At 40.3% G+C, this 20,939-nt stretch overlaps 2 protein-coding genes across 2 annotated transcripts in view; one reads left to right on the top strand and one right to left on the bottom strand.

Moving 5' to 3' along the window:
• Positions 1 to 20,939, bottom strand: part of alcama (activated leukocyte cell adhesion molecule a) — a 334,175-nt gene that overhangs the window by 71,780 nt on the left and 241,456 nt on the right. The gene's annotated exons all lie outside the window — the stretch shown is intronic.
• Positions 190 to 19,913, top strand: LOC146509276 (vasodilator-stimulated phosphoprotein-like). The gene is made up of 13 exons (XM_085173862.1): positions 190 to 347; positions 8,084 to 8,255; positions 8,787 to 8,967; positions 10,019 to 10,067; positions 15,255 to 15,573; positions 15,953 to 16,056; positions 16,157 to 16,205; positions 16,325 to 16,367; positions 16,523 to 16,562; positions 16,696 to 16,767; positions 18,480 to 18,546; positions 18,879 to 18,936; positions 19,082 to 19,913. Exons 1-13 carry the CDS (start codon positions 343 to 345, stop codon positions 19,126 to 19,128), a joined length of 1,206 nt encoding a protein of 401 aa, XP_085029988.1. The 5' UTR covers positions 190 to 342; the 3' UTR covers positions 19,129 to 19,913.

The raw sequence follows: 20,939 nt of genomic DNA, 5'->3' as shown, positions 1-20,939 counted from the left end.
CAAGAGGACTCGCCCTAATTAAAAACAACAGCTTGATAGAAAAGAAAAAGCAGACAGAAATCAGAGCTATACCGCAGGGAGACAGAAAATGGGGGAGGTGTGAAAATATGAATTTGAAAGAGCGAGTGGAGACGAGAACAGGAAGAAAGAAAAAACTGTCTAGGAAATGACAATACAAAGGCAGAAGTGCAAATGCTTGCTGCTAAAAAAGTCACAGAGCGAGAGAGCAACTCAGATGTGCAATCAGGGATGACAGTAGGTTCTAAAGACGCGATTCATTTTGAAGTGAAGAAATATTGTTAAAAAACAACTGAAACGCTGGATATTGACCAAAGCTGAAATATGGGGTGAGTCATTTTCTTACATTAGTTATATTAATCAATCAACTGAGGAAAGAAACATATGTTCATTCCAATTTTGAATGACTCGTGAAAGAATGTGTAAAACAACACCGACTCTCTTAGTGCTCTCTATATTTTACTGAAAAGATATTTCGTTCTGACTACATTTCCTGTTGTCTGCAAGTGTCTGAAGCTTATAACAGGTGCTTCAATTATTATAGTTATTGCACACAGACTAAAAAATGTATCTGCATTTCCTTTTTTCTGATAATGTTATTTAATCCAAGAAAGCATTCTGGGGAACCAAAACTTTTTGAGAACTTGGTGCATATGACAGGTGAAATACAGTCCATATTAGGCATTGTACTGATCACAGGAAGTGGTCAAAACATGAAAACCTTTGTGACAGGAAGTAAAGCTTTCCCACAGGCTACAGACGTTGCAAGTAGCAGACTGAAAATAAGTCAGTGTCATAATGACTTGTAGAGACATGCAGTCTTTTTATTATTTCATTAATTTTTGCATACAAACATTCAAACCACACAGGATAAATACATAAAGGTATAAATGTATAATTGTTTTAATGAAATAATCATCAAAAATACAAACACATATTTGCCCCATTACTTTACAGTGTACAAATTTAGGGTTCTGAACCTCTGTAAAGCTATGAAGCATTACTTACTTTTCAAATGTGCTAAACAGATTGACTAACTAGAGGAATTAATTTGATTTTATATACAAAATTTGAACAGTTTAGAAATAGAAAAGAAAGTCCACCCTGTATGTATTTTATAGAACTTGAAAAGTTCTATGTGTCAGGACATAATAAATAAAAAGTATATAAAAGAATATGATTATTTTTTTTAAAAAGGTCTTTGCTAGGTTCTAAAATAATTTTAATATAATCTGGATGTGGAGTTATATAGGTCATATCACACAATTATAACATATTTATTTAACAAAAACCCAAATTTAGTGTGTTTGTGCTTATATAGTATGTTTGGGATTTGCCAAATATTGCATGGTTCAGTTCCCAAATAGCCAAACTCTAGTGTGGTCTGTCTGGAAAACATTGTTCCAGAAAGCTTGTGGTTTATTCAGATAAAACTTTGCAAATATTAAATGTTCTTTAGCAAGAAGAAACTGTCTCCTGGTAACTCTTCCAAACAAGCAACAATGGTTTTTTTCAGCCTTTTTTGGATAGAAACAGTGAAGAGTGACAGGAAAGCAGCGGGAGAGAAAGAGGAAGAAATGAGGCAAAGGGCCGCAGGTTGTGTTAAAACCCGCACCGGCCGCTCCCAGCCATACGGCATGTGGTCACCTGCTCATCCCAGTGAGCTAAACCAGCACCCAGTCGGTCTATGCTTCGAGCTTGGGTCCTCTACCAGGAATCCTGGGAGCTTGATGGTCCTCAAAAGTATCTTTGCTGTTCCTAGGACTGTGATCTTGTGGACAGAGATCTCAGATGTCATTCCTGGGATCTGCTGGAGCCAGTTTGGGAGTCAGTACCCCGAGGCACCATTGCTGCCTTCACCTTCACATCACCTCATGCTCCTCTCCTAGCCCTTGGTATTTCTTGAGCTTCTCGTGTTCCTTATTCCCAATGTTGCTATCACTTGGTATCGCTGCATCTATCACTACGGCCATCTTCTTCTGTTTGGCCACTAAGTCAGGGCTGACTTGGCATAGATGTTTCTGTATACTGTTCCAGCCACTTGATTATAGCGTTCCATGTATCCCCTGCCTGCTAGCATCTTACACCTTTCTGTTACGTGCTGGATCCCAGCCTCTATTGATCGTGTGACTTAGACTTCCCTGCATTTAATCATACTTGTTATTAATCTCTAGCTCTCTTCTACAGCATGTCATTTGTCCTGTCTTCTTTCTCTCACCTGAATTGGTCACAGTATATGGCCGCCCCTCCCTTAGCCTGGCTCTGAAGGAGGTTTCTTTTTGTTGAAAGGGAGTCTTTCCTTCTCACTGTCACCAAAGTGCTTGCTCATTGGGGGTCACATGATTATTAGGTTTTTATCTGTATGCACTATTGTAGGGTCTACCTTACAATATAAAGCACCTTGAGGTGACTGCTGTTGTGATTTGATGCTGTATAAATAAAATTGAATTCAAGTCAATTGAATTGAATTGTGCTTAAAGTTTGTTCCCGTACTGACATAATTAGTGCCTCTCTGGTGTCTTTTAGTCATTGTCCTGTCATTGGTAAGATTTTTCAATAACAGGTGCCTATCCTTCCATTATGGTTCCTCCTCTAGCACCTCTTGTGTCTCGGGTTTCTGGTGCACTAAGCACGCGATCATTATAGCCAGCTTCTTGATGTACTTATGGATCTTTGTTGTTTCATCCAGAATAATAGTTCTTATACTTACTACTAATCTGCGTCCTTTCTTCCACTTAGCGTACAATCTGAGGGTGCTGGACTGGTGATACCCTCTAAGCATGATAAGGAGCATTATTGTCTTGACTCAGTGGATTTTATCTCATCCTTTATTTAGTGGAGCTTATTATCTCAACAGGGCACTGATGTTGCATATACCTACAAACATTTGTGAAAGAATGGGTTGGTCTAAGGGGCTCAGTGAATTCCAACATGGTACTGTTCAGAGTACTATGTTGGAGTACCAAGCAGAGTTGAGATTCTGAGGCCACAAAAGTGGAAGCCTTCTGCCACCTGGCTACTTCTAGAAATTCTGTACATAAAAATTATTAACAGAATTGGTGGAAAGGGGTAGCCCTGGCGAAGACATGCACCAGGAATGAGTCTGTCAATGTCTGTTGGCAATGCAGACATTGCTCCTGCAACAGTTGTACAGAGACTGAATGGCAACGCCTGAAGCACCCCCAGTAGGACACTCCAAAGGACACAGTCAAATGCCTTCTCCAAGTTCCCAAAACACATGTAGATGAATTGGACACACTCAAATATTCTTCCAAGGATAAAGAGCTAGTCCAGTGTTCCATGAACAGGATCTGCATTGTGTGTCAGTTAGGTTTGACTAATGGACAAACTCTTTTTCAGCAACCTGGCATACATCTTCTCAGGGAGGCTCGTATTCATAAAAAAGCATTTTGTAAATTATTTATCATAACCTTGGTTTTACTTGGCCTATTAACACAATTTAAAAACTAACCTATAGTTTATACACACTCTTAAAACAAACAAAAAAAGAAATAGACTCCACGTGGCTGCATATTACTGCTATGTCATCTTAAATCAGTCATGTGATTTGGACACACTCATCAACTCCAGGGGATTAATGACCTCAGTGACCTCGTTTTCAGTGATGGTCAAGTTGTCTCCCTCGTCCCTAGACTCTGCTTTCTCTACAGAAGTCGATTAAGGAGGTATTCTTTCCGCTACCCGATTATATCCTCTGTTTTTGCTTCAGCTACCGCCCGAGACATGTTCTGCTTGGCATGCTAGTACCCATCGGCTGCCTCAAAAGTTCCAAAGGTTAACTAAACCTGATAGGACTCCTCATTTCTGGTGTCCACTAGGGATGGGTACTGGTATCCGGTGCCATAGTGGCACCGGATACCAGTAGGTACCAGTAGGCGGGCCCAGGTACGTACATTCTTTTAGAGCAGAGCTACAGATTAAAAACGCCCAAGGCGAAGCGGTCAAAAGTCTGGCTGTACTTCACAGCAAAAGATGCAAACTCAACAGCCTGCAACAAGTGCTTTAAGGTGATACTGTGCAAAGGAGGTAACACCTCGAATCTGATGAAAAACCTGGCAACGCATAGCATTTTTTTAAAAGGCGTATTTGATAGCTTGCTGCGAGACCTCACATCGAGAACATCTACTGCGGGTGTGGTGCCTGTTATCGGTCCCGGAGTTAGCAACATCCCCCAAAAACCCGAAGAGGAGAGTCCTGGCCCCTAGCCCTGCCAGTGTAGCAGAAATGATGACGGATGATGATGGTAGCAGCAGCCGTTCTTCTCTGGGTCAGTAGCTTAATGTTGTTCGTGTGTAATTTACGTTGAGTAGGCTAACCACGTTATTAAATTAATGCACGCAAGGTAAACTAGCAAACACCGTCGTAGTTACATGCGGCTGTCTTCTTGTTTGATGGCAGATACTCCCTTCACCCTGGCCAAAAAAGCTAAAATGACCAAAGAAAAAGTGGGAAACAGCTAAACATGAGAGTTTTTTGGACAAAGTTGGTGTTTTTTCCCCCCATTGATTAAGCACTACTTCCAGCCAAGAGTGATACCATAAATCCCCTATAGCTGCAGAAAAGGCTAACATTGTTGTCTTTTTACAAAAAAAACAGCTAAACATGAGAGGTTTTTGGATAAAGTTTGTGTTCTTCATTCTTTAAGCACCAGTTTGAGCACTGTTTAAGCACCGGCACCGTTTCAAAAGTACTGGATTGGTACTGGTATCGGATAAAACCTAAACGATACCCATCCCTAGTGTCCACCATCTGGTTCATCTGGTTACTGCCATAACAGGGGCCAACCACCTTGCAGCATCTACTTGGGGTGGCTGTAGCTCAGGAGGTAGAGCAGGTCACCTACTGATCGGAAGGTTGGTGGTTCGATCCTTGGCTCCTCCAGTCTGCATGTCAAGTATCCTTGGGCAAGATACTAACCCGAAGTTGCTCTCCGATGCGTCCATCGGAGTATGAATGTGTGTGAATGTAATTAGATAGCACTAAGTATAGATAAAGTGCTTGTGAGAATGTGTGTGATTGGGTGAATGTGGCATGTTGTATAGAGCGCTTTGAGTGCTCCGAGAGAGTAGAAAAGCTCTATATACAGTGGGGCAAAAAAGTATTTAGTCAGCCACCGATTGTGCAAGTTCCCCCACTTAAAATGATGACAGAGGTCAGTAATTTGCACCAGAGGTACACTTCAACTGTGAGAGACAGAATGTGAAAAAAAAATCCATGAATTCACATGGTAGGATTTGTAAAGAATTTATTCCTAAATCAGGGTGGAAAATAAGTATTTGGTCACCTCAAACAAGGAAAATCCCTGGCTCTCACAGACCTGTAACGTCTTCTGTAAGAAGCTTTTCTGTCCCCCACTCGTTACCTGTATGAATGGCACCTGTTTGACCTCATCATCTGTATAAAAGACACCTGTCCACAGCCTCAACCAGTCAGACTCCAAACTCCGCCATGGCCAAGACCAAAGAGCTTTCGAAGGACACCAGGAAAAGAATTGTAGACCTGCACCAGACTGGGAAGAGTGAATCTACAATAGGCAAGCAGCTTGGTGTGAAAAAATCAACTGTGGGAGCAATCATCAGAAAATGGAAGACATACAAGACCACTGATAATCTCCCTCGATCTGGGGCTCCACGCAAGATCTCATCCCGTGGGGTCAAAATGATCATGAGAACGGTGAGCAAAGATCCCAGAACCACACGGGGGGACCTGGTGAATGACCTGCAGAGAGCTGGGACCAAAGTAACAAAGGTCACCATCAGTAACACACTACAACGGCAGGGAATCAAATCCCGCAGTGCCAGACGTGTTCCGCTGCTGAAGCCAGTGCATGTCCAGGCCCGTCTGAAGTTTGCCAGAGAGCACATGGATGATACAGCAGAGGATTGGGAGAATGTCATGTGGTCAGATGAAACCAAAGTAGAACTTTTTGGTATAAACTCAACTCGTCGTGTTTGGAGGAAGAAGAATACTGAGTTGCATCCCAAGAACACCATACCTACTGTGAAGCATGGGGGTGGAAACATCATGCTATGGGGCTGTTTTTCTGCCAAGGGGACAGGACAACTGATCCGTGTTAAGGACAGAATGAATGGGGCCAAGTATCGTGAGATTTTGAGCCAAAACCTCCTTCCATCAGTGAGAACTTTGAAGATGAAACGAGGCTGGGTCTTCCAACATGACAATGATCCAAAACACACCGCCCGGGCAACAAAGGAGCGGCTCCGTAAGAAGCATTTGAAAGTCCTGGAGTGGCCTAGCCAGTCTCCAGACCTCAACCCCATAGAAAATCTGTGGCGGGAGTTGAAAGTCCGTGTTGCTCGGCGACAGCCCCAAAACATCACTGCTCTTGAGAAGATCTGCATGGAGGAATGGGCCAAAATACCAGCTACTGTGTGTGCAAACCTGCTAAAGACCTATAGTAAACGTTTGACCTCTGTTATTGCCAACAAAGGTTATGTTACAAAGTATTGAGTTGTATTTTTGTTATTGACCAAATACTTATTTTCCACCCTGATTTACGAATAAATTCTTTACAAATCCTACCATGTGAATTCATGGATTTTTTTTTCACATTCTGTCTCTCACAGTTGAAGTGTACCTCTGGTGCAAATTACTGACCTCTGTCATCATTTTAAGTGGGGGAATTTGCACAATCGGTGGCTGACTAAATACTTTTTTGCCCCACTGTAAGAATCAGTCCATTTACCATTTACCATTACTTGCAGCTGCCTCAGTAGTCTAGGTGCAGATTCTTTCTCCAGCCACAGAATGGTGTTGTATTTCTGCCGGAGGTGAGAGTTGAAGATCTCCTGGATCAGGGGCCAGCACACCCTCACTGTACGTTTAGGTGTGCCACATGTGTCAGGCATCCTCTTGCCACCTGATTTAATTAACCACCAGGTGGTGATCAGTTGACAGCTCAGCTTCTCTCTTCATCCAAGTGTCCAGATCAAAGGTCGCAGATCAGATGATATGATTACAATATTGATTGCTGATCTGTGACCTAGGATGTCCTGGTGCCACTTACACTTATGGATGCCCTTAACATGGTGTTGGTCATGGACAAACTGTGGTTTGCACAAAACTCCAATGATGAAACACTACTCAGGTTCAGATCAGGCAGATAGTTCCTTGAAGTACTCAATGACCATAAGAAGGCTGGGTACTCTGAACTGTTGTTTGGCGTGTAACCCCCTCCACCATGGGTTACACGAGTCCAGTCATAAAATTTCCTCATTAATAAATTTAACTCTTAGTGGAATTACAAACAAATTGGAAGCGATTGGGAACAACAGCAATTTAGCCTTGAAGTGGTAGGCTGCATAAAGTCATAGTGAGGGATCTCAAACTTTCTGCAGATTTCATCGCTACACACCTCCAAACTTCATGTGACCTTCAGATTAGCTCAAGAATAGTGTGTTTCATTTAATGGGTTCATTTAATGCTTCATTTACTGGGTTTCCTTGGTAGAGCAACTGCATCCAAGCCTTACATCACCAAGCGTAATGCAGAGCATTGGATGCATCACCAACACTCTATAGATGTCGAAACACGTTCTGTGGAGTGACAAATCATGCTTTTCCATCAGCAATCCAATGGATGAGTCTGGGCTTGGCAGTTGCCAGGACAGTAATACTTGTCTGACTGCATTGTGCCAAGTGTAAAGTTTGGTGCAGGGGTATTATGATGTGGCCTTGCTTTTCTGGAGCTCAGCCTGGGCTCCTAGCTCCAGTGAAAGGAACTCTTAAAACTTCAGCATTCCAAGATATCCATAATGACATTGATGAGCAAGTTTGGTGTGGAAGAACATGACTGGCCTGCACCTGAGCACTACCTCAACCCAACTGAACACAAATGCACTTCTGAAAGAATTATCAAAATTTCCTCTAAACTCACTCCTAAATCTTATGGAAAGCCTTCCCAGAAGAGTTCGTGTTATAGAAGAATGTTCATGCTTCTTTTATCTGTACACTTACACCATTTTAGTATTTTGTTCTTGCACTGCATCTGGTCATCTTTTTTTCCTAATCATTCCCTCCAACAGTGAGTCCAGTATCTGTCAGGTGAGGGCAACAGTCATGCTGTATGATGACAACAGCAAGCGCTGGGTGCCAGCAGGATCTGACAGTACGTCTATAAGCCGTGTCCAGATCTATCACAACCCTTCAGCAAACACCTTCAGAGTAGTGGGACGCAAAATGCAGGCTGACCAGCAGGTACAAGAAAAGCATACACACAAAACCAGACAATTACCTTCTCATGTTCTGATTGGACACACACACACACACACAGACACACAGACACACATATATCACTCTGGGATTTTGCAAGTTCAGGGTGAACAATTTATTCACAAATACATTGTTCAAAAATCATACAATGTGATTACCGCATTTTTCTTTTCAGATTCTGTCTCTCACAGTGGAGTGTGTGTGTATATATATGTATATGTATATATATATATATATATACATATATATATATATATATATATATATATATATATACATATATATATATATGTACACTTTGAGACACACAGTGTTCACCTTGCACAGACTTAATAATTAACAGATATATACCCACAACATGTATTGGTTTATTCCATGCATATTACAATCTACTGTGGGCCAAGCATCAGCAATATGATCTCACATATAATTATATATTTAAATAAATTTACTTTTGGCCTGACTAACTTTATATTTAATTTACATTTACTATCCTTCGCTTCCTGTTTTCATCAGGTGGTGATCAATTGTCCCATTATCAAAGGAATGAAGTATAATCAAGCCACACCAAATTTCCATCAGTGGCGTGATCACAAGCAGGTGTGGGGGCTAAATTTCGGCAGTAAAGAAGATGCTACTCTGTTTGCCAACACCATGACGCATGCTTTAGATACTGTCAGTGCGCCGGCAGTTGCAGGTAACCACACCAGTGCAAGAAGACATGTTAGATCCAGATCGTGCATTATTCCTGTCTGTCAGATTTGGTGAAGACTGAGGACCCTTAATGCAGACTCTTAGAGAGGCAGGTTCCAGTGAATATAATCCTTTATTGAAGGTAAACCAAAAGCCATAAGAACACACGGAAATGCCTGGAAAACCCTGGGAGCTAGGAAACAAAGATGGAACATAAGGAACAGGATGCACAGTAAACAAGAAATAGGTTGATGCGAAAAAAAGCTATGGGGAGATGAAGGCCAGAAACACACTAGGTAATTAGGGAAGATGGGAAACATTAGGGAACATAGCTGTTACTGATCAGAAAAACGGGAAGAGCAAAACAGTAACTGGTACAAAAGGCACATGGGAAAAGGCTAAAACAAGGAGCATAGCAATGTCTTTATATTCTGACAATAATCTGTAAGTGTGGTATGGTGGTGGGGTGGGGATGTGACAGTGTACTGTCCTATACATTATGTTTTATAAATGTTAGTTAATACAATTATTTTTGATTATTAGGCATTTATTCCAACTACTTTTTGGAGTTTTATCTGGACTATAACTCTGTTTAGATACTTATACAGAAAAACATTTCTATGCCTGAATTAAAACAATTCTTCAAAAAAAGTGAGATAAAATTTCTTCAAACCATTGTAAAAGATTCCCTGCCAGTTATCAAAAGGGCTCAATAGCAATTTTTAATTGTTATTAGCCACCAAGTGGCATTTGAGACTCAATGTGGTAACTCAGTCCACACTGACAGTAAATACAAATAACTTTGGTTTTGTCCAGAGAACAATCTGGCATAGCTTTGACATTACTGATGCATCACTTCCAAACATCCTGAACTATCAAAGATCACAGTGCAGACGTACATTAATTGAGAGTCAAAAAGTAGAAGTTTTAAACTGAATTTGCATGAATGTGTTATCGTCTCATTGGCTTTGAGAGCCCTAATATAAGAATACATGCATATTTTATATTATCTATGTAATATATTAATTTTAAATAATTTTAATGCTTTTTCTTAGGCCCAGCTCAGAACGGCCCCACTGCACAGCAGCTGGAACAACAGAGAAGGTACAGTTCATTCTTAATTATACTAAGGCTAATATCTATTTTGTGTCATTGGTTTTTAGGTTTTGTTTCTGCTTTTAATTAACATTTTCAGCAGTTATTACAGACTAATAAAGACTACAATGCAAATGCAGAGATATGTTGTTTACAGCAGATAGTCCACATATCTATTTTCTCCTTGACACAAGTCAAGACACATCACTCTAAAGGCACTAGTATACTCTGCACTGGTTGCTTGCTTTGCACAGTCACTTCTATTTATGCTCACCATTAAGACGTAAATAGCAGCTGCATTATCTTCCTGAATAACAGCTTTCTCTGCTTAGACAATACCACCACATCAGCGCTGATACAGAAAGAGAAGAAGCCAAAACTGAAAGCAAAGTCATTGCCAAGTATTTTTCAATAAAGTCTCATGTTATCAAAATGTTTCCACTCCCTCTGTAGAATTTATTAAACTCTGACCTTCTGATATATCACTAGAATGGCAGAATAAACTAATATGACTGTACACTTGACTGTCAAAACCTAGCTGTGGCGGCAGCAGTGCAATGCACCAGGTTACAGAAGCTGAGGCTACGTCCACACTAATGCGTTTTCGTTTGAAAACACATTGTTTTCTCTCCGTTTTGGCCTCCCGTCCACACTGAGATGGCATTTTCCCCAAGGAAAAATGCAGTGTTTTGAAAACGCTCTCGAAAATTTCATTTCAAATTGGAGCTGTCCCGTCGCAGTGTGGACACTCGAAAACGCAGACTTGACGCATGTTGGTCATATGATGCAGTCATGTGACCACTTAAACTAAGATGGCGGATGGCATCGGACAGCAGTTGTTTTGCTTGCTCACAATTTTGGTAGCCCTATCTCCCAGTTGATGTTCTCACTTGCTTTGGAAACCTTGTACTCGTTGGTGACTCGGAGCAACAACTCCACCTCATTATCAGTCCACTTTAAAAATTCGGTGCTTTGTCCTGCCATTTCGCTGCCACATTTCAAAGAGCCGGAAAGTAAATAAACGGCAGAGGGAAATGACGTGGGTCGAATCGTTTTGCGTTTCAAGCATGCGTGGAACTGCAACGTCAGCGTTTTTGGACGTTTTAGTGTGGATGCGCAACTCTTTGAAAACGCTAGTGTGGATGCGGAGTATTTTCAGACAAAAATGCCGTTTTCAAATCTATCTGGGCTAGTGTGGACGTAGCCTGAAAAGTGCACGACTGGGTGAAGTGACACCAAAACAAGGCTAGTGGATGTGACGTTATTTTTGGAGCACACAGCCTAAAAGCAAAGATGTTTACACCTTGCTTATCTCACCCACCTCCTAGACCTCTTCGGGAGGACACCAAAGTGTTTCCCAGCCAGCCAAAAGTAATGATCTCATGGCCTGCTTGTATGTTCTGGGTTTGCCCTGGCGTCTTCTTCTAGTTTGGCATGCCCAAAATACCTCAGCTAGGAAGCACCTTGTAGGTGCCCTTGTTACATTCTTGAACCACCTCAACTGGTTCCTTTCATGATGGGGGAGTAGCAACTCTACCTTGTGCCCTTGCTGAATGACTGAGCTCCTCAATCTATCTCGAATGCTTCTGCAGTGGTCCTATGGACAGACTACGCTTTTTCTGCTGATAAAGACCTCCCCCCAAACTGCACCAAAGTGATGAGTTAGATGACAAAAATAAAATGTCCTTTTTTCCACTATCTACAATCAAAAGTATAAAATATGAAAAATATGAGAAAATAAACTACAAAGTTGCTTTTATTAAAGTAAAGCAAATCACAAAGTTACATGAGAAATTTAACAAGGTAAATCAAACCTGCGACTCAACGGGGGAAAAAACAAACAAACAAAAAGAGAACATACTGCAAGGGAGGACACAACTTTGAGGGATAACATGACAAAGAACAGATGGATAAAATATATACCCACCAGGGAAAACAGCTGGATGGAATTAGACTAATGAGACAGGGGCAAACAAAACTAAACACAACACAAGACACGAGGGACTATCAAAATAAAATAGGAAGTAATACACTGAGACCCAGGACTAAGACATGAACTTAAGGGGAAATAAACAAACATGGAGACATGACTGACTGGGGTGACAGAAAGGGAACACAAAAACAATGATAACTGAAGAATACATAACCAAATGAGGAAGAGAGACTAGAAACAAAGGAAATATAACATGATGAAAAAAGAAACTAGAACCATGAACCAGAAATATAGATACTACGCTATCTATAAATATAAAACATAAACAGAAGACTGTAGAGCTCAAACACAAAACTTATCTTTACCTAGAATGCACCTAAAGACCTATAGATTAGGAGAGCAAAACTATAATACAAAAATAATAAAAAATGAGTCAAACCCAAAAATCTTTTTTTAAAAAACCCATAGCACTTGGACTGATGGAAAGGAGAGTTTCTTTGGTCCAGCCCACTTAACATCAAAGTGGTTTGTATGTAGCCCACAACGTAAAAATGAATTTGACCCCCCTGGTCTACATATTGTAGCTGTTTGCTGTAAATAAGGGCAATGTCACAAACAACTGTTCTGTGACACACTCTCCTTGTGCTGTGGCTGGTCCTTCACTCACCCATAGAGAAAACTGAAACTATAACGCCTGAAACCAGGTGTTAAACAAATGAAAATTGTCTTCTGTAACCACCACATCACTTTCATGCTTTTATATTTTTTGGGGCTTCTAAAATTTGCGGTGAACTCTGCTGTCACTGCCTTGCCACGATCCACTTTTCAAACAGTCAGCCAGTTAGTCACACCTATCCATAGTGTTTTTGGAAGACTGCACGAGAGATGTTTGCGTATGTTGAAAACCCCTCTCCATAGGTTTGGCATAGGCAAATACGTACGCAAATGGACACATTCACTGTATCGTAAATTAAACATAAAAGAAAGTTCAGACACACTCCAGGCAAAGCTCATTTGAAAATCAAAGAACAGGGTCATCAAATGCTGAGGCACATAGTGCACAGAAGTCGGCAACTTTCTGCATAGTAATCACTACAGACCTTCATGTGACTTTCAGATTAGCTCATGAACAGTGCACAGAAAGCTTCATTTAATTGGTTTCTTTGGCCAATCAGCTGCATCCAAGCCTTACATCACCAAGCGTAATGCAGAACATTGGATGCATCACACTACCACTTCACTCTAGAGAAGTGCAAACATTATCAAAAGTGACCCACCGTTGACAATTTGGGCTTCTCCATCTAGTAATCTGGTGGGTGAGTCTGGGTTTGGCAGTTGACAGGAGAATGGTACTTGTCTGACGGCACTGTGCCAAGGATAAATATTTGGTGGTGGATGGATTATGATGTGGCAACCTTTTTTCAGGAGTAGGCCCTGGCTTCTTACTTCCAGTGAAAGGAACTCTTAATGCTTCCGACATGTCAGACATTTTGGACTATATCATGCTCTCAGCTTTGTGGGAACAGTTTGGAGATGCTGTTGCAACATGACGCACCAGTGCACAAAGCAAGGTCTATAAAGACATTAATGAGTTTGGTGTGGTAGAACATGACTGGCCTATACAGAGCAACAATCTTAACCCAACAGAACACTTTTGAGATGAGTTAGAGCAGAGACTGTGAGCCAACCCCCCTCATCAAAGATCAGTGATGAGGGGGGTACCCCAGCTGAGTAGCTTGGGGAGCCCCTCTATAAGTAGGCCAGATACTCTAACCTGCTGCTCGACACGTAAGCACAGCCAACAGTCAGGACCTGTATCGTTTACTCGGAAGTTGGTTCTGTACTACTCCATCAGATCTGCTTAACTCTTAATGTTTCTTGACTGTAGTTTAAAACCACAAACTCTTGGGACCAATCTGGAGTCTTTGCATCTCAGATTTAATCAGAGGGGAATTTTATAGTATATAATTTCCTGGATTCTCTTTCAGAAGAAAGAGAATCCAGGAACAGACTAAACACAGTCGTTATCAGGGTGTTTTGTTCAGCTCTGGCCTTGTAGCTGGCGCCGAGAGGGTATCCGCATGAAGTGATGTTATTTTTTTACTTTAGTGCGAACAGCTCATATGAATTTCAAAGCAGTTCTACAGTCCAACAATGGCCTCTCAATCTCCCGTTGGAGAGCCAAGAGCTTCGCCATACTTGCGTTTTGTGATGTTGTCATTTCTTGTGCTCAAGGAGCCAATTTCTGAGAACTCACGGCAGTGTGCCTCCCCGAGATGTCATCCAATTTTGCGTCCAGAGATGTTATTCTGGGCTAGACCTTCCGAGATGTATCCAGTCTGCAGTCAGAGATCTTATTCTGAGTATTCACAGCAGCCGTAGCCTCTCCAAGATCTTATCCGTGCTGACTCAATGAGCCCATTTTGAGAAACTCACGCCTCTCCCATCGTTCCAATCCCAGCGGGCAGCCTTGTGGGGGTTTGAACAGCCGGATCCACTTTCTTAATTCTTCGATAAGTCAGGGCCAAGCCAGCTCCGATCAGCCAGAACCCTGTTACCATGGTTCCGAATAGGTATATATCTTCAGCACTCAGGCTCACCCAAGCCCAAACTTCTCGTTGAGAAAGGGGTGTCAATTGCATTTAGGGACCAGTTGATCCAATCCATAATTCCTCTTTTAGGTTTTAGAGAACAGACTGTGAGAGAGTGTTCCAGGGAAAATACAAAAAAAAACACGAGACTAGACAAGGACATAAGCAGGGAAGATAAGGGAGAAGAGAAAAAGTGCGTCCACCTCCTCCGAGAGCCAAAGAAGAAGGCGAAGTTCTCAGGCGCTTCAACTGCAACTTACACCTTGCCTCAGTTGACCTTAATAGGTCACATGATAGGGTGGGTCTCACAGAGGTTTCACCGTTGTCCCCTTCTGATGGTAATGGCCTATGCCTTTTTTGACTCACATGATCTGTATTAGGTCAACAACCACCTCCAGAGGAGACAGCACTACTTGTTAGATACCTGGAATTCTTTTGTTTGTCTTTCGTTTCTGGAACCCTGGGATGGGAGGTGAAGCATACTCAGAAACTTAAAGAAATCAAGTTCCTTTCTTTTTCTAACCTCTTAAAACTACCACGATTTGCACGACTATGAACCTCCACACACAATATAAAGGATGGATTTTCAGTGAAATATAAACACATGTATTATACCTGTTGAGTTTATATACAAACAGCAGCACTCTAATTTATCTGTCTATCTTCGTCCAGACTTGAACGTCAGAAGCAGGAACAGCAAGAGAAAGAACGTCTGGAGCGAGAACACCAGGCCACTGTATCAGCACCTCCTGCCCCTCCTGCCCCACCAGCTACTTCACCTGCCCCACCAGCACCCCCACCACCTCCAGGTCCACCCCCACCTCCTTCTGGGGGATGCCCACCTGCACCTCCACCACCTCCATCTGGAGGTATGGTTCCACCTGCACCTCCACCCCCACCGGTTGCAGGAGGCAGTGGAGGAGGTGGAGGTGGCAGTGGAAAGGATCTGGCTGCAGCTCTAGCAGGAGCCAAATTGCGCAAAACAGTAAAGGTATGAGCAAATACATATATGCATATGCATATACATATACGGGGTGGCTGTAGCTCAGGAGGTAGAACAGGTCACCTATTGATTGGAAGTTCAGTGGTTTGAGCCATGGCTCCTCCAGTCTGCATGTCAAGTATCCTTGTGCACGATACTAACCCCAAGTTGCTCTCCCATGCGTCCATTGGAGTGTGTTGTTGTATAGAGCACTTTTCTACTCCGGGAGAGTAGAAAAGTGCTATATCAACCATTTATGTATTTGTGTTCTCTAAAACCCTGATGCACACACACATACTGTTTGTATTTAGTTTTATGTTTTTCAAAAGGATCTATTCATTGGACCAAACGGCTTTAAACACAGTGATGTGCATTTTTTTGTGTTAAGGATGAGGGAGGTTCAGCAGCCCCAGCCCCGAAACCACAGTCCTCATCCGGTGGAAGTGGAGGAGGTGGTCTAATGGGAGAAATGAGTGCCATCCTTGCAAGAAGGCAAGTCATAATCGAGAGATATACATCTTAGAAATACTTATGATAGTCTGATATGGAGGATCTCATTGTTTGTATTGTAATGGATTAATTTTTTTAATAGGCGAAAAGCTGCTGATAAGCCAGCTGTAAAAAAGGAAGAATCTCACAATGTAAGCCCCGTGCTCTCAAGAAGACCCATAAGATTTTTTTATGGGTCTTTAGTATTTGTAGATTTAATAAGATTTAAATATTAAATTATAACTGTAATTATCTTTATACGTAACTACAGGAGGATTCTGAGTCCTCTGTGTCGAAATCCTCAGGTGTAGCGGGTGAGTAATCACATCTGTGTAGATAAAGAAAGATAAATGCCTCTCTTTACACTACAGCCAGCATTGTAGATAGACTTTTTGTGAAAGAAACAAAAACATTTAATTTGAGGATATTAACATGAAATGCAATAATAAATATTACAATTCCCCACCAGAAATCAATCAATCCAAGGAAAAATCTGCCACCATGCCAAGGTAAGAGACTGGTTCAGACTTTCCCTTTACAACTGATCCATACATTATATACTAAACAACAACCTATTTTGAGCCATCCACAGCAATTCAGCAATCAACAACTTTCCTAAAACATCTGTGTTCTTTGCAACAGAGCCAAATCCTTAACCACCGATCAAAAAGATTCAAGCCCAAGTTCAAACTCTGCCACTACTCCAGTGTCCAGGTACTAGTCTCCCCCCTGACTCTGCCTACATGGGTTCTCTTGTAAGATGATATGCATTCAATGAAGATCTATTCCAATCTGAAAGAGATACTTCTTTGTTTGTTGCTGTGTGCTGCATTTCTATTTTCTACTTTGTCTTACTGTCATAAGATTAACTATCAACTTGCTTGCTTTTATTGTTTCTGTCTGAAACAAAGGCTACGTCCACACGTACCTGGGTATTTTTGAAAACACAGATTTTTCTATGCGTTTGCACATTTCGTCCACACGTAATCTGTGTTTTTGGTCACTGAAAACGGAGATTTTTAAAAACTCCGGCCAGGGTGGATATTTTAAAAACTCAGTTTTTGCATTTACGTGTGGACGAGAAAAACGCAGAAAACGCAGCGTCAAAGGTGTGCGCCTTTTTTGACGTCACACCGTGCACCACGTTATTGTTTCGGTGAAATGAATTTCTACAATACTGTTACTGTTAATTGTAATCTCTGCAGTGTTTAAATGCTTACATATACACACACAGTTACTGTCCCTCCACACATACAACTCGGTTCTGCTTCTATGCCCCATCTTTGTTTACTTTTTCCCACCGAGGCTTCTAGACTTCTGATTGTCCAACATGTCTGCACGGTTAGGAATATATCGCCACTTGTTGCTTTGGCATGTTCCTAGCAGCGTTTTCCTTCATTTCTGCCTTTACGTCTGGACGGGATTATTTTTTAAAACGGAAACGGAAAATCTCCGTTTTCAAAAATACCCGTGTACGTGTATACGTAGCCAAAGTGTGTTGCTTCCCCTGGCCAGCTCATGTTTGAGACAAAGATAATGCTTTGTTTTTAACCACATGTTCTCACAGATAACCAGCAGAGCTGTGAGCATGACTGTACAAATAGCTTACTCTGTTGTAATCGCAAAACTGCAAACATTAAGTGAAAGGCACACCAGAGAGCTACACCCAGCCATAGTTTTATGAACTCATTAATATTTGTCAATGCAAATAATTAGTCCGCTTGTCTATGCACTTATTTAACTTGGATATTAAAACTTACTTTATTATTTTAATATATGTATTATACAGGCATTAAAATGGTTTGTACTTTAATGCAAAGTGACACAAAACCATATAGAACTTTTATACTACTCTCATATTTGCTGAATATTAACAACAAACATGTCAATTTTTGAAAAGCTGTATTATTTTAGGCAAAAGGGATCTTAGCTGACTGCCTGTTACAAGAACAGGCTTGGCCAGTACAGACACCTGATGTCTGACAGAACAATTCATTTCAATTGTATAGCGCCATATCACAACAACAGTTGCCTCAAGCATGCCATCTGCATCATCCCCACATAATAATAATAATAATAATATAAAAATGTGATATTTTAATAATTAATTTAAAATATTAATATTTTCAGTGTGGTGGCCTCAAACTTGCTTCCATTTAGTTTTAGAGATTTCCACATAAAATTCCAAATTATTAGTGATTATTTGCTTCTGCTTTGAAAAACACATTGAGTGTGACATGCTGCCACTATCCTGCTCAACTGATTCAGTGAGTGTTCCACTTTCTGTAGCATAGCACTCCAAACTAATTTAAAAGAAAGAAACATTATTGGAACAGGTACATGAAGATAAAAGTAAGTGTTTGGCCTAAAATATGACCTCTTTGATTGTGTTTGCTTCAGTGTAATAAAGTATCTTTCTTTTGTAGGATGAAGGTGGTGAAGAAGAACTCAGATGGTACAGGAAATGATAGTGATATGGAAAAATTTAAACAGGTTTGTTCCTCCATCTTTATATAAATACACACCAATATCCTACAACTCCTTAGTAAACACTATAACTTTCTGTGATGACATAAAACTATTTTAGTTCCTTTGAAACAAGAGAAGCTATTTAGTATGTAAAATATGTGTTCTAAGCCTCTGCTTGTTTTTCCCAGGACTTGCATTATAAAGCCATTTCATCTAAAGAACCTTAAATTATAGTTGCAACGCCTCTAACATTGTTTCCAGATTTGTACTGTTGTACACAAAAAGTTATAAGGCTCTTTATTAAAACAAAATGTACTTCTTTTATGCAAAATGTCATACTCTGTCTGCATTTGAAGGAAATCCTTGAAGAAATAAAAAAGGAACTCTACAAAGTAAAGGAAGAAATTATCACAGGTGAGTTCTAACGTATATACTATCCATATGTCAGATGAACCTAGAGGAACTATGTCAGAGGAACCTAGGGCATACATGTAGAAACTACTCATATACAGTATGTTGTGATCTTGTGTTATACCAGAATATTGCTCTGTTTTTCTAGCTCTGATGCAGGAGCTACAAAGGTCACAGCTCAAGGATGAAGACTGAAGAACTGATCAAAAGAAAAAAAATGGATGCTTATCTTGCAGTGCTCACAGTGTTTTACTTGGCGAAATTATTTTATTTTACATTGTTTAATTTGTTTTCATGCAATGGACTTTAAAGTCTGATCAGTCCTAAGACTATGAACATGAACACATTTTCAAATAAAATATTATTATCATTATTTTTCCCCGATATCTTTCTTAGTTATAGAAATCAGAATGGAATTCCAATTATTGTCTAGGAGTTGTAAATTTTAGTGTTTCATGTAATATTCATCAACAGACATATGAATGACATACCCAGGCATTTTTATCAGTGGCAGGTAACAGCAATCTGCTCAGACAGGTTGTTGACACTTTTACCATCAAACAGTTTCAAGTTCTTGCAAAATTAAAGAAGTGGTAGCAAAAGTGCACACTACTGGTTTTGTAGCTACAAGGATATACATTTTAGCACATGTTAACTTACATTCTTGAAAATGGGCCAGAAATTTGACTTTTTAATAGAAAAGAATAGAACTTGGGTGGGGAGTTCCATTTCAGGAAATTCCAGCAGCTGTTGTTGAATGTCTAAAATTACACAACATTGCTCAAATGAAGTTATTTACATGTATGTACATTTCAGGGTATACCAGGAAAAACTCCATATGACCCCACGTAGGACTATGATACCTTTCAGATGTGAAAACATTATTTTTGATATTCTTCCATTGTTAACTGATAAAGTCCTCTTTAAAAGTACTCAAAAATAAAGCTTATCTTGTTAAAAAATAATAAAAATTGTGACAAGCAAGCAAATTTTGTGTATGATTTTTCATTCAAACTGGGTAAAAACTGAATTTATAATGTTTTTAATATAATATAGGTCACATACACTTGATTTTTTTTTAAAAAATAGAAGTTAATAAAAATTTAAAAAGCTAGGTGGCATTTTATAATATCTACATTAAGCATGAAAGAAGTATTAGTTAAAACTCAATCATAAAGTATTGTTCCTCCTTAGTATGTCACTTATATAGGTGTATACGAATAGTCTTGCTTAGTAAGGCCATATAAAATGTTTAATTTTTTATGTTTTCTGCTTTATCTTTTCTACTTTATAAATGATGGATTAACCATTTGTAAATAAAGTATTAACCCCTAGTGAGCATTGTCTCTTAAGAGGGTCATTGACCCACTATTAGTCAATAATAACGTGCCTCACCACATGTAAGAAGATGTAAAAAAAAGACTGTTTGTCATTATCTACACAGTCTTGATGCATGCTCAATCATCCAGGTAGTGAAATACCAAAAAGTTGATTCTGGTCATCCTTACATAGTGTCCAGACGAGCAGAATCAACTTTTTAGGATTAACAGCAGAGGTTTCAGGTGAAACCATTGTGAGACCTTGCCCCACCTTATTATGTGACCCACTGAGCTCACAAGATGTGAATGGGGACTCGGGTGCCTGGGAAGGTACCTTAAAACTGCATTGTAGGTGGCAGCCAGTTGGTGTCATAAGCTGCCCCCTCTGTTCAAAGATGGTCAGTTGCTTTCAGAACTGAAGAAACTTCTCAGGTGAGAGGTGAAACGTCTTCAAGAAACTTAAAGAAGCCAGTCAGTTTCTTTCCAAGCGATGTAGATTGTATTTGTCAATATTGTGTCACACATATGGCGCTAACTTGTGGCAACAGGGAACTATGCAGTAGGTTATAATTATTCAATATAAATGAAATTTTAACTGTTGGTTCCATACATGATATACAGCAGTGTGACATATGGTTAGACAATTGCCACCTAGTGGCCATAGATGGTATTCAGTAGGGTAAATGA

The sequence above is a fragment of the Neolamprologus multifasciatus genome, chromosome 10, assembly GCF_963576455.1.
Source record: "Neolamprologus multifasciatus chromosome 10, fNeoMul1.2, whole genome shotgun sequence".
NCBI lineage: Eukaryota > Metazoa > Chordata > Actinopteri > Cichliformes > Cichlidae > Neolamprologus > Neolamprologus multifasciatus.
This window is presented reverse-complemented; position numbering and strand designations above follow the sequence as displayed.

What these genes read in the sequence shown, in the direction of transcription:
- LOC146509276 (XM_085173862.1), top strand. An exon ending in AAATGCAGGCTGACCAGCAG is followed by an intron (nt 8,256 to 8,786) that starts GTACAAGAAAAG and finishes TGTTTTCATCAG; the next exon opens with GTGGTGATCAATTGTCCCAT. An exon ending in CAGTGCGCCGGCAGTTGCAG is followed by an intron (nt 8,968 to 10,018) that starts GTAACCACACCA and finishes GCTTTTTCTTAG; the next exon opens with GCCCAGCTCAGAACGGCCCC.